This window comes from Trichechus manatus, unplaced genomic scaffold (genome assembly GCF_000243295.1).
Source record: "Trichechus manatus latirostris isolate Lorelei unplaced genomic scaffold, TriManLat1.0 scaffold00113, whole genome shotgun sequence".
Classification (NCBI taxonomy): domain Eukaryota; kingdom Metazoa; phylum Chordata; class Mammalia; order Sirenia; family Trichechidae; genus Trichechus; species Trichechus manatus.
The window spans coordinates 1,260,789-1,274,038 of NW_004444049.1; the positions used below are offsets into that span (position 1 = coordinate 1,260,789).

Below are 13,250 nucleotides of genomic sequence, written 5' to 3' on the forward strand. Positions count from 1 at the left end.
GAGACGGGCTGAGCAGGGCGCAGGTCAGGCCCAGGATCCCCGTCAGCGTGTCCCAGAGACGGGCTGAGCAGGGCGCAGGTCAGGCCCAGGATCCCAGTCAGAGTGTCCGAGAGACAAAGGAACCGTGGCCCCAGGGAGTCGACTAGCACAAACGCACAGACTCAGCTCTAAACTGAAAAGGATCGGGAACCCCCGCAGAACACGTGACCTGCACATATTCTGGTTCAAAAGGACATTTGGGCCAGGAGGCAGAGGGGGAGGGGAAGATTGAAGCAAAGACGAGGCTGCCCAGGTCAAGGTGGGCGGGGTTCAGGGCAGAGGGGACGCACCTGCTCATCAGGTGGTGTGAGCGTAGCATGGGGGCCGGGACTTCGTGCACACAGCCTCTCCCCTTGCTTTTGCATTGGCCGAGCCAGGCACTTGGTTCTAGTGCTTTCCAGATACATGCTACGCTTCCAGTGGCCACCAGGGGTCAGCACCCCACCAGTGTTAGCCTGATGGCCGTGCAGACGTCCGTGCGGGGGCCAAGACAACAGCTCCTGTCCTGGCCCACCACCCATCTCAGTTGTTCTGTCTGCACAATAGGACTGACCGCTCCCCTACACGCGGGTCCCTGTGGGGTGAGAAATAAGCACAAAAGCACTTTGGATTTCCACCAGAGTTAGGACCCTATGGACGGGACTGAGGGTCATTCCTCAGCATCACCCAGGCACACTGGTCCCTCAGTGCACATTTTGGGGGTCCTGGCCATGTACTTGAGGCCCCCTGATCAAGTCTGCTTCCTCTGGTCATGTGGAGTTCTGGGAGGTCCCAGGTAGTGGTCCAGGGAGGCTGTGGCCACAGATGGGGGCTGCTGGGGGGACGGCCAGACAGTGACCCTCAGGTCAGGTTTGTTAGTACCAAAGGGACAGACTTGTGGTGTCCCGAAGGGCCCAGCTAGGAACGGGGTTCTCGAAGACCCAACCAGTTTAACTCAATCACAGGTGAGCTGAGCTACCCTGGGGCTGACCCCTCACCCCTACGTCCCCCAACACGGCCGGCTGCAATTTGGGCGTGACATTGGCCGTCCGGAGTGTGATCCCTGGCAAGGCCTCCTCCACAGGGAGCCCCTGCACCCAGCCCCACTGCCACCGGGCTTAAAAAGCCCAGCGGTCAGGCCAGGAGGGATGGCAGGTGTCCACACCACTCTGATGAAAGCCCGCACATCCACACCCTGGTACCTCCACATTACTACACCCGTCCCCAAGCCCAGGCAGGAGCGGCCCCAGGCTCACCAGGCGCCAGAGGAGAATCGGTCACCTTGTGCAGCTGTGTGCATGTGGATGGGGCTGGGGTCCTGCCATGTCCCCTCAGAGCTCGACATGGGCAGGCCCTCCCCTTGGGCGTCTGTTCGGCTCCAGTTGGCCTCCCTGACTCAGTGGCATCGGCTCCAGGTTGCGTTCCGGGAGGCTCTGGGCTGCCACCACTCTGGGCCAGGGCCAGGCCTGCAGTGTCCGAGCTGCTGTTTTCAGAATGGCTGCTGGCGTGCGCCCACTCCAGTCCCGGGGGAGAGTGTGGGCCCAGCAGTGTCTGTCAGGAGCATGACGGGGTACCTGGGAGCTGAGCAGACCGATCCCCTCCCCAGTCCTGAAGGAAAGCACTTCTTTGGCCCCGGTGGCTGCACCCTCGGCCCACAGCAAAGCCGGACGGCCACCCCGAGGGACTCAGCTTCTTGAAACAGATCAAGCCAGATCTGTGTACCCTGGCCCGCTCGCTCAAGCAGGTCAACCAGGCATCACGGAGCCCCGCCCTGAGCAGGGCCCTGGGCCGCTGGCACTGCAGAGGTCGGAGCGAGTCTGGCCCCCAATCAGAGCCCAGTGTGACAGCCGGGGAATCGAGGGAGTGGGGGTGGGGGGAGACCTGGACAAAATCAGCCTCACTACCAACCAGCAAGGGCACAGATGGGATCCCAGCCCAGGTCTGCAAGGGGAAGCTTCTTGCGGGCAGCAGATTGCTGGGATGGAGGCAGACAGAGACGGCGTGGGCACCGTAGCGAGGGGGGACAGGGTCCCAGCAAAGGGGAGAAGGTAGCCAGGAAAGAGCCCGGCTTGAGGAGCTGGACCACAGAGTGTGGGAGGTGAACGAAGGTGAGCCCCAGGGGAGCCCAGGTGAGGTGATGGCGCCGAGGATGGGCAGGAGACGAGCCAGGTGTGTCTCCACCTACAGACTGAGAGGTGGGCGTTTCTTATCTCACCTGAGAACCCCTATAGGGCAGGCGCTGACTGGTAACCCCCAACATCCATGGAGGGGGCAAGCAGATGCCCACAAGGAGGAGGCGCCAGCCACAGCAGAGAAGGCTGGGAGGAGAGTGTGTGGGCCCCAGAAATCCCAGGAGAGGGAGCTGAGAGGAGAGAGAGGCCAGGGTCAGATGCAGCCCTAGGGACAAGGAGAGCGGAATCGTTGCTCAGTGGACTTGGCTGTGACGGGACAGAAATGCTCAGTGGGAGGGGACATGAAAAAGACCGTTATTTTTAGCTAAGGGAGGACGTCCTCGTGTGCATGCTTTGGCTCACTTGGACGCGTCATCAGGAATGACCAATCACTAGGAAAGGACATCAAGTTTGGTGAAGTAAAGGGTCCGTGAAAACAAGGGGAGCCCCCTGTGAGATGGAGTGACCCAACAGCTACAACAAAGGACTCAAACACGCCAGTGATCATGCAGATGATGCAGTACCGGGCAGCATGTCATTCTGTCGTATATAAAGTGGCCGCGAGTTGGCGCCAACTGGACCGCCCCTAACAACAGCAGCAATGTCGTAGAGGAGGAGCAGCAGAGAGGGACTGGGTGAAGGACCTTCTTTACGTTGCTTCTACCCGACTTCCTCATCGTTTTGCTGGCAAGTAAACTGGTATCACGGTCCACCCCAGGAGGCAGCAAACTTGCTGTAAAGGACGAGAGAGTATATATTTTAGGCTTCGCAGGCCACAGGACTCCCTGAGTGTCACGGTGAACACACTTAGCTGCTAACTGAAAAGTTGGAGGCTCGAGTTCACCCAGAGGCACGTTGGAAAAAAGGTCTGGCGATCTGCTTCTGAGAAATCAGCCATTGTTTTCATCGGAGCACAGTTCTACCCTCACCTTGAGTTGGAGTCCACTTGGCATCCGCTAGGTGGTGGTGGCATTTCGGGCCACGTGGTCTCTGTCCTCCTCCTTCTGTGGTCTTTGGAAATGTAAAAACCCTTCTTAGTTTAAGGGCCATACAGAGGCCATACTTTGCCGACCCCTGGTCTGGAGCCATGGAAGCGCGTGGATTTCATGGAAAGTTACTAAAAACTAGGGACATCGGCTCACGGGTGTGATCCCCACACGTGTGGGCTGTTCTGTGTGGCCTGAGGTGGTGGCACTGGCTCTGTCCCTGGCACTGTGGGCTCTAGGGACACATTAGTCCCCACCCCCGGCATACACACCCTTTCCACTCTGTCAAGCCCGTCTTGTTTGGGGTCCTCTGACGTGGTCGGCCTCTGTCGGGATCAGCACTGTCATGTGGGGGACGAGTTGTGTTGTGGTTGCTGGGTGACTTTTCCGGAGGCCCAGCGCCTCCTGGGGAGCCCCTGTAACAAGTGATGTCACTGGTGTTGTGAAGAACAGCTCGGAGACATGGGCTCCCCGGCCCTGCGCTCTGGGCTGGCCGTCAGGTGGAGCTGCTCTGAACGCCCCAGGTGGCTCCTCGCTGTGGCCAGCCTCAGGGCTCGGGGTCTGGGCGTGACCCCAGGGGCTCTCCTCGGGAGCCACCAGACCCTGGGACTGAGTTTGAGGTCACCTAGGAGAAGGCCGCAGGCTGTGGAAGGTTCTGGGTGGCCTGCTTCTCCTGAGGGGTCAGGCAGATGCCGCACCCCACAGGGTCAGAAATGGGATCTCCCCAGCGGTCACCATTTCTCATCCTAAACCAGAGGCCATGCAGAATCCAAGCGCGCGGAGGATACTGGCCCTGCAGGTTGTGAACACGCCGTGCCCAGACACACACACCCAGGGCCAATGCCGGGCCGTGGGGGCGTTCTGGGATGGGCTTCATCTTCCAAGTTTTGGGGTTTTTCTTAAATGCTTTCATTTAAAATTTTTCATTGTGTTATTTCCGAAGGACCCCTTGTAACTAATCCATGGCTTTCTCTTCCAAAAAGAAATGGGTGCCATCGACGACGGGGGCACCACGTGAAAAATGCAATCGTGTGTCATTGAATTGTAAATGTGGACGTTGCTGTGTTGGCGAATGTTCTGGCATCTGTTTTCACCACAATAAAGAAAAGAGAGAAGAATTGGGGGTGGTAAATTGAATCAATGTCACTGAGGTTGAAATGGCAAACGCTTTATTGTGTAGATTTCACGGCAGTAAAATTTTTTAAAAAGAAATAGAGGTATCCTACTATTAGAAGAAGGATGTGGGGGCTCCCTGCCCGGCCCAGGCTGGGAGGACCCACCCCTCTCTTGCTTCCTAACCCCACCCTGAGTGTGGGTAACGGCTTTGGTGGCGAAGGAACCGCATCTCAGAGTCTCATAGAAAACAATTAAAAAAAAAAAAAAATCCAAGTGTTGGTTGCAGTTGACACCCAAGGGTGACTCGCATGAGTCAGAATAGCGATCTCACCAGAGAAGTGGCTCCGTCAAAAGCCACCTGCTATCGTGTGCCAAAGCGTGTACCGTGGCACATCCCTGGGAGAGGGCAGCCGCGTTGTTGATGGTTTTCGCCCGTCTGTGTCGCTGTCACCCCTCCCAGCGTGAGGGTGTGGAGAGGGACTGGGGCCTCCGTCCCCCTAGGCCCACAGAGGGTGCATGGGGAAGGGCGTGTGTTCTGCGGCCATGTGGAAAACATGCACGATCCGGTGCCCGGGCGCGCACTGCCTTGCTGACTCCAGAAGGCGCTTCTTCTGCCGGAGCATCTCTGAGTGTTTCAGTGATCCCGTTTACATTGCAGATAAGCCTGAGGAGATCGTCCCGGCCTCCAAACTGTCGCGGGCCGCCGAGAACGTGGCTGTGGAGTCCAGGGTGGCCACCATCAAACAGCGGCCCACCAGCCGGTGCTTTCCTTCTGTCTCCGACGTGAACGTGAGTGGGGGGCCCCGCAGGGAGCGGCCAGCAGGTGTGCAGGTGGCTGGTCTTTGCAGACCCTGCCCCCCACTCTGCAGACAAGGGGCCAAACCCGAGTGGCCACAGGGCAGGTGCATGGCCCGGTGCAGACCCGGGGGCTGGAGCCAAGCCAAGCTGCTCATCTCTGGTGTGACTTGAGCTCAGTCCCTGGGTCTCCCTGAGCCTCGATGCCATCTTGCCCCCAAGTGAAATCACGTGTATGAAGGACTCTGCCAGTTTCTGGAAAAAGGAGATGTTCTGGGGTGGAAGAGGCAGCCAACACCGAGCTCAGGGGCCTCCATGGGTGGGGCCCTCCACACGAACACCGGGCCTGACAGAGGAAGGGCGGCCTCTCCCAAAGCCCAGTGACCGTGGGCCTTGGGCCTCGCCTTTGTGTGCCAGGCTGCCCCGCTCAGCCCGGCTGCATCCACGTCCCTTAGGTGGTCTCCAGTCTCCAGAGAGCACAGCCTAGGCAGGGTCTGGGGCCGAGGCCACGCCTCCCCTGGAGGGTCAAATCCTGGTGTCTGGGGCCAGATGCAAGTACCACCTGTTACTGTTATTTACTTTAAACCAGTGGCCGTCAAGTCGACTCCCCTTCGTGGCGACCCCACGTGTATCAGAGTAGAACTGTGGTGCACAGGGTTTTCAAAGGCTGATTTCTTCGGAAGCAGATTGCCAGGCCTCTCTTCCGAGGCACTTCTGGGTGGACTCAAACGTCCAGCCGTTCGGTTAGCAGGCGAGCTGGTTAACCGTTGTGCCGCCCAGGGACTCCATTATTTGTTTCACTTAGTAACTTTCTCCGAGTCAACTTCAGGTTGACTCGCTCTGTTTAATCCGCTCTTTTAAGTGATTCTCCCCATAGACGTCACGCGTTGGTATTAGTTTTGTGTAATACGCATGAAAACAAGCACAAGTGTTAACGTGATAACAGAAGCACCCCCCCTCGTACCCCCTGCAGCCCACTCCTCCTGATGGGACCCCTCCCCCACCCCTGACCTCTTGCTCTGTTCCCGGCCCCGTCCCGCTCTGTTCCCGGCCCCGTCCCGCTCTGTTCCCGGCCCCGTCCCGCTCTGTTCCCGGCCCCGTCCCGCTCTGTTCCCGGCCCCGTCCTGCTCTGTTCCCGGCCCCGTCCTCTGTTCCTGGCCCTGTCCTGCTCTGTTACCAGCCCTGTTCTGGCCTCCTGCTCTGTTCCCTGCCCCGTTCTGGCCTCCTGCCCTGTTCCCAGCCCCGTCCTGGCCTCTTGCTCTGTTCCCCGCCCTGTTCTGGCCTCCTGCCCTGTTCCCAGCCCCATCCTGGCCTCTTGCTCTTTTCCCAGCCCCGTCTGTCTGTGTCTATGCACCCCACCTTGTCCCAGATCCTCTCCAACCTCCGAAACAGCCTGTGCAAGCGCCCCCACCCCACCCCTCCAGAGACCAGGGGCCAGTGCAGCTTCTGCAGCCCAGGCCTACAGAGGAGAGAGACCGACAGACAGATGACAGGTCGGGTGAGGTGGTGCCCTGTAGTAGGATATTGGGGCAGGTGCCCTGTCCCTAGACCTTGCAGGACACACCTCTTCACTGAGCATTCGCATCTGATCATTTGCGGAGTTGCCCTCCCTGTGCGCACGAGGAGGCAGCCGGCATCCATCTCGGCTTCCCAGACAGGGACACGGCAACTCTGAGTGACGAAGGCGGGGGTGGAGGCTCTTCAGGGAGCTTGCTTCCAAAGTGGTGGGGGAGCTCCAGGCTCCTTCTCTGGGACCCAGCCGGAGGAGGAGGGAGCTGGGTGGCCCACCTGCACAGGACCCCAGCCCCTGAACTTGGCCTTCACGCCCCAGACCGACCCCACAGCTCCCTCACTGGGCATGGCCTCCCTTAGCAGTGCCTTGCCCACGCCCCACCCGGCCGGGGTTGTCATCCCCGTCCTGAGGAGGAAGCAGGGGCTCCTACTTGAGGGCTTGGCCAAGGTCCCACGTGTGTGGGGGGCCAGGGTCTGGGCACAGGTCGGACCCCACACGTCCACCACCCTGTCCATTCCAGCAGGATGTCGTTCCTGGGCCCCCTCTTGGAGACATGTGTCCATCTAGTCTGGCAAATGGTGTCTGTGGCGACTGTGGCCCCACAGTGTGGCCTGCTTGGTTTCAGCAGGGCCAGAAGCTGATGCTGAGGGAGCCGGGGGCGGTAGGGGGAGAGGGCCCTGTGGGGTTCTCATCAGTCTCAGATGGAGGCTGGATCGCCTGGAGCACCCCAGGGGGGTGGGGTGCAGTGAGCCACTGACTCTCCCCCAGTGCCCATGGCCGATGGGGGCCGGCGCGGCTGGCGTCTCACCGTGGGCTCTCTGGTTGCAGTCCGTGTATGAACGCCAGGGGATCGCGGTGATGACGCCCACCGTTCCTGGGAGCCCCAAAGGCCCGTTTCTGGGCCTCCCTCGAGGTACGATGCGAAGGCAGAAATCTATAGGTAAGAAGTGTGGCCGTCACCCGCAGAAGCTGCCCCGCGGCTCTTGAACATAGTCCTCAGTGCCCACTGGGAGGGCCGCCCCGGGGGTCCACCCCATGACCTCGGTGTCTCAGCCCTGACACCCACCCCGCCAGGCCCTCCACCGGAGGGCGCACCTGGCCTCACCCGCTGGCCGCCATCTGAGCGTCCCAGCGGTTTAAAACCTCCCTCCCACCATGGTACCAAATTCAGGGCACTTTTCTAATCTGGCAAGCCGAGTTATTTGTGAAAATACCAGCAGGGTGGAGGGGGAAGGGGCACCATGTGTCAGGAAGGAAGGCGGGGGCAGGCCAGGTCAGTTCCCCCACCCTGCTCTGCGTGGCCGCGATGGGCAGGCTGACCGGCTCCCCCCACCAAATCCCTGCACCAGCCGCAGTGGGCAGGCTGACCGGCTCCCCTCCCCTAAATCCCTGTGCCAGCCGCGATGGGCAGGCTGACCAGCTCCCCCCGCCCCAGAATCCCTCCACTGGCCGCAGTGGGCAGGCTGACCGGCCCCCCACCCCAAATCCCTGTGCCAGCCGCGATGGGCAGGCTGACCAGCTCCCCCCACAAATCCCTGTGCCAGTCACGAAGGGCAGGCTGACCGGCTCCCTATGTCCCCTGCGGCAGTGTGCGCTGCCCCATGTTGTAGGATGAGCTCAAGGGGACATCCTTCTAAGGGTGGCTGGGTCGGGTTCTTGAATGCTGATGAAATAACACGCTGTCTTGTATAAAACGGTTCAGTCTGCTCGTTAACATCACAGTGACCCTGTGAACTGTGGCACAGACACAGGTAACCCTTCCTCTTTGGGAGAGTGGCTTTGGGAGAGAGTCCAGCCTTGGTTTTACCTCGTAAATTCCCGTAGACGCCAAGGCCACAGCGCCGGGACACGGGGGGCTGCTGCCCACTTAAAGACAAGAGTACTTGCAGTGGCCTCCCGGCAGTCCCGTGGACTCTCGCTTAGGGGACACAAACCCGTGTTCTAGAACCACTCAACCATGCACTGAGGCCCAGTGTCTGGGTGACTGTGGGGTGGACTGCGGCGTGCAGCAACTAGACATCAGTTGTGGGGGCTGTGGCGTCCGCTGTGATCCAAACGCCTCCCTGACCAGCAAGCAAGCTCGGGGCCCGGGCGGTACTAGTAACATGTAAACCGTGTGTGTGACTGGTTTGTTACCTGCTTAATAACAGCTGATTTCCTCCTGTCAGACAGCAGAATCTTTCTGTCAGGTTAGTGCATCCTTACAGTTTGGAACCTGTAATCTGAATGTGACTCAACTTACTCCATAAGGTGTATTCTTAAATTATTACTCCTTGGGAACGTAACTGCCAGCCAGCCGACTCGCAGTGAACAGCCAATACAGAAAGCCTTTTCCAGCCAAATTACCCTCCCTCAAGGAGTATGTGGAATTTGGAATACCCTTATCGAATGGAGATTTTGATCAGAATAAGTTACTGTATTTTGTGACAGGAGTTTTTTCTTTGAAGTGATTCGTTTTGCTCCTTCCGAGACCCCTGCATGCCCCCGACGTTAGATTCTAGGCACCTCGTGTCTGCGGTGTGTTTGTGTTTCTGTTCCCCTCCTCCCATACTGCACCCTGTTGTCGTTTTCATGTTCTTGCTGAAAAGAGTCTACAAAGTCACACCCAGCCACACACACAGGGAACTCTCAGGCAGACAGTGGGTTTGGTCCCGCCCAGCCCAGGAGCCAGGGACCCCCGCCCCACCTTCAGCACATGCCCTCGTTCAGCTGACATCTGCGTGGTTCCATTTGGTCAAGCTGGGACACACCAGGACTTGTGCCAAGTTTACAGAACTGGGCCCTTGTCACCGTAGAGGTGGGCTCCTGCACTTTGCAGCCGGCTCCGGGGCTTCCTCCAGGACGCGGAAGGGCTCATTGAGGCCGGTCGCCAAGTGTCTGCTCAGGGTCCTGCGCCAGCTTGGGTTGGTGTCTTTGGTTAAAGAAGAGGGTCAGGCTCCCTGCCCTCAAGGCCGTTTTGTAGCCAGGATGGCCCCTTCTCAGAGCCACCCCCTCAAGCCATCCTTCCGAGGGCCCCAGGGATGCCCAGTACACACAGAGCCCAACGTCGTCACCCAGAGAAGTCGGGCTGCACAGTGGGTTCGTGTGGGCCTGGAGGGGACAGTCACGGTGACATAGCACCTCCTCCCAGCACAAGCAGGCAGACGCCTCTGCTCAGGGGTGGGAGCGGTGGCCGCCCTCTAATGCCATCTGAACGGCAGACAGCCCTTGGTGATGAGCAAATGCCGGCACCCGCTCAATGCCTGCACCCTCTGCTATCATCTCAGATGGGCAGCGGATGACAGCTCCAGGCCCCAAGACCCTAAAAATGCCCCCCGGGTCCCGGCCAAGCCTCCTGACCCTGCCCAGGCTGCACCCCAACGCGCACGTGCACACACACACAGCCCCAGGAGGGCAGCGCCCAGAGCTCAGCCTGGACAGCAGCCTGGAGCAACGTCCAGCCCCACCCTGGCCGAGAGCGTCACTCACGAGGGTCTGGGCACCACTAGCACAGGGCAGATGCACACACGCTCATGCACACACACACACACACACACACACACTGCATCCCGGTGACTTCTTTCTTTTCTGTTCTTTCCTTCCTTGGCGTCCCGAGTGGGCCGGTGACCTATCGCCTGGCATCATGGCTTGTGCTGTGCTTGTGGACAAGTGCCTGTTGTCTTAGCACAACTCTCGGGATTGGTGCAGCTGGAGCTGTGGCGGCTGGGCCCGAAAACTAATCCTCGTGTCTGTTTGCAGGGATAACGGAGGAAGAGCGGCAGTTTCTGGCCCCTCCGATGCTCAAGTTCACCAGGAGCCTGTCCATGCCCGACACCTCCGAGGACATCCCCCCTCCGCCCCAGTCCATTCCCCCGTCTCCACCACCACCCTCCCCCACCGCGTACAACTGCCCCAAGTCCCCGACCCCGAGAGTCTACGGGACCATCAAGCCCGCCTTTAACCAGAATCCCGCCGCCAAGGTCTCAGCGGCAGCCCGCTCCGACACGATGGTCACCACGATGCGGGAGAAGGGCGCCTACTACAGGCGAGAGCTGGACCGGTACTCCCTGGACTCCGAAGACCTGTACAACCGCAACGCCGCCGCCGCCCAGGCCAACTTCCGCGGCAAGCGGGGCCAGATGCCCGAGAACCCGTACTCGGAGGTGGGCAGGCTGGCCAGCAAGGCCGTGTACGTGCCGGCCAAGCCCGCGCGGCGGAAGGGCATGCTGGTGAAGCAGCCCAATGTGGAGGACAGCCCCGAGAAGACGTGCTCCATCCCCATCCCCACCATCATCGTCAAGGAACCCTCCACCAGCAGCAGCGGTAAGAGCAGCCAGGGCAGCAGCATGGAGACCGACGCGCAGGCCGCCGAGCCGCCCGGGCAGCTGCGGCCGGACGACAGCCTGGGCGGCAGCAGCCCCTTCGCAGCCGCCATCGCCGGGGCCGTGCGCGATCGGGAGAAGCGGCTGGAGGCCCGGAGGAACTCCCCGGCCTTCCTCTCCACAGACCTGGGGGACGAGGACGTGGGGCTGGGGCCGCCTGTGCCCAGGACGCGGCCTTCCAAGTTCCCCGAGGAGGGCGGGTTCGGCAGCGAGGACAGCGCCGAGCAGCTGGTGTCGCCCACACCGGGGGCAGCGCCCAGGGAGCCCGAGAACCACTTTGTCGGTGGGGGCGAGGCCGGCGCTCAGGGCGAGGCCGGGAGGCCGCTGAATCCCACATCCCAAGTCAAGGGCCCCGAGAGCGGCCCTGAGAATTACATCCACCCGCTCACGGGGAGGCTGCTTGACCCCAGCTCCCCGCTGGCCCTGGCGCTGTCCGCCAGGGACCGGGCCATGAAGGAGTCCCAGCAGGGGCCCAAGGGGGAGGCCCCCAAGGCCGACCTCAACAAGCCCCTGTACATCGACACCAAAATGCGGCCCAGCATGGAGCCGGCCTTCCCGCCCGTAACCAGGCAGAACACCCGGGGCCCCCTGCGGCGGCAGGAGACGGAGAACAAGTACGAGACAGAGCTGGGCCGAGACCGGAAGGGCAATGACAAGAACATGCTCATCACCATCGTGGACGCGTCCCAGCAGAGGTCGGCCGGCCTGCTCATGGTCCACACCGTCGACGCCGCCAAGTCGGACGGCTCCCTGGAGGAGGAGGACCAGAAAGTGCAGGTGGAGACGCAGCCGGACCACTCGCCATCCGAGGTGCCAGAAGGTGTCTCCGAAACCGAAGGTGCTTTACAGCTCTCAGCTGCCCCCGAGCCGGCCGCCACGCCCGGCAGAGCCATGGTGGCAGCTGGCTCCATGGAGGAGACGGTTGTCCTGCCGTTCCGCATCCCTCCCCCGCCTCTGGCCTCTGTAGACTTGGATGAAGATTTTATTTTTACAGAGCCATTGCCTCCTCCCCTGGAATTTGCAAATAGTTTTGATATCCCCGACGACCGCGCCGCTTCCGTCCCCGCTCTGGCCGAACTGATCAAGCAGAAGAAACAAGACACCCCGCAGTCCCCTTCATTGAACTCCAGTCAGCCAGCCAACTCGGTGGGCAGTAAGAAGCCAGCTGGTCTCTCAAACTGTCTGCCTGCCTCGTTCCTGCCGCCCCCTGAGAGTTTTGACGCCGTCACGGACTCGGGCATCGAGGAGGTGGACAGCCGGAGCAGCAGCGACCACCACCTAGAGACAACCAGCACCATGTCCACCGTGTCCAGCATCTCCACCTTGTCCTCCGAGGGAGGGGAGAACACAGACACCTGTACCGTCTACGCAGACGGACAAGCGTTTGTGGTCGACAAGCCCCCGGTACCTCCGAAGCCAAAAATGAAGCCCATCATCCACAAAAGCAACGCACTTTACCAGGACGCCCTGGTGGAGGAGGATGCAGACGGCTTCATCATCCCCCCGCCAGCCCCACCGCCGCCGCCCGGCGGCGCCCAGCCCGGCATGGCCAAGGTCGTTCAGCCGAGGACCTCCAAACTGTGGGGCGACATCACGGAGGTCAAGATCCCAATTCTCTCAGGCCCAAAGGCAAATGTCATTAGTGAATTGAACTCGATCCTGCAGCAAATGAACCGAGAGAAATCAGCCAAGCCAGGAGATGGACTGGATTCACCGACAGGAAGCAAACCCGTGGGCCTCACTACAAGGTAAGTTCTGTGGTTGGTGTGCGCGCCACCCGCTCCGCACCCAGGCCTGTGTGTCTCGTCAGTGCGGACCCCACGTCCCCACGGGGAGCAACCAAGGCAAACATGAAGAGGGGAACCCGTAAGGCCGTGTGCATTGGCCGCGACCGTTACACAGTAATGCGCTTCTTTTTCTTACTGTCCGGGACTCCAGCGCGGCGGAGTAACGATGACATCACCCTCAAAGGACGCAGCACTCCCTTGTAAAGACTCGTAAAGAAACATGTCCACAAGGAGCCGTTACCGCCGTGGCAAGAGAGCAGCCCTGCTCTCCCCTCTCGTGCCCGCCAGGTCTGCCCAGGACCACCAAAGGGGCCATTTCCAACCAGCCGACCGGTTGCCATCGAGTCGACCCCGACTCATGGCAACCCTGTGTGTGTCCGAGTAGAATGGTGCTCCATGGGGTTTTCAATGACTGTGATCTTATGGCAGTAGATTGCCAGGCCTATCTTCTGAGGCACCTCTGGGTGGAATCGAACCCCCAGCCTTTTGGTTAGCAGCTGAGC

General features: G+C 60.5%; 1 protein-coding gene across 1 annotated transcript in view; it reads left to right on the forward strand.

The window, feature by feature from the left end:
- SHANK2 (SH3 and multiple ankyrin repeat domains 2) overlaps nucleotides 1-13,250 on the forward strand; it is a 559,307-nt gene that overhangs the window by 533,749 nt on the left and 12,308 nt on the right. Inside the window, exons 23-26 of the mRNA XM_004383876.1 lie at nucleotides 4,950-5,080; nucleotides 7,428-7,539; nucleotides 8,768-8,788; nucleotides 10,338-12,708. Of these exons, the coding sequence (XP_004383933.1) occupies nucleotides 4,950-5,080; nucleotides 7,428-7,539; nucleotides 8,768-8,788; nucleotides 10,338-12,708 (2,635 nt within the window). The remainder of the gene's footprint in view (nucleotides 1-4,949; nucleotides 5,081-7,427; nucleotides 7,540-8,767; nucleotides 8,789-10,337; nucleotides 12,709-13,250) is intronic.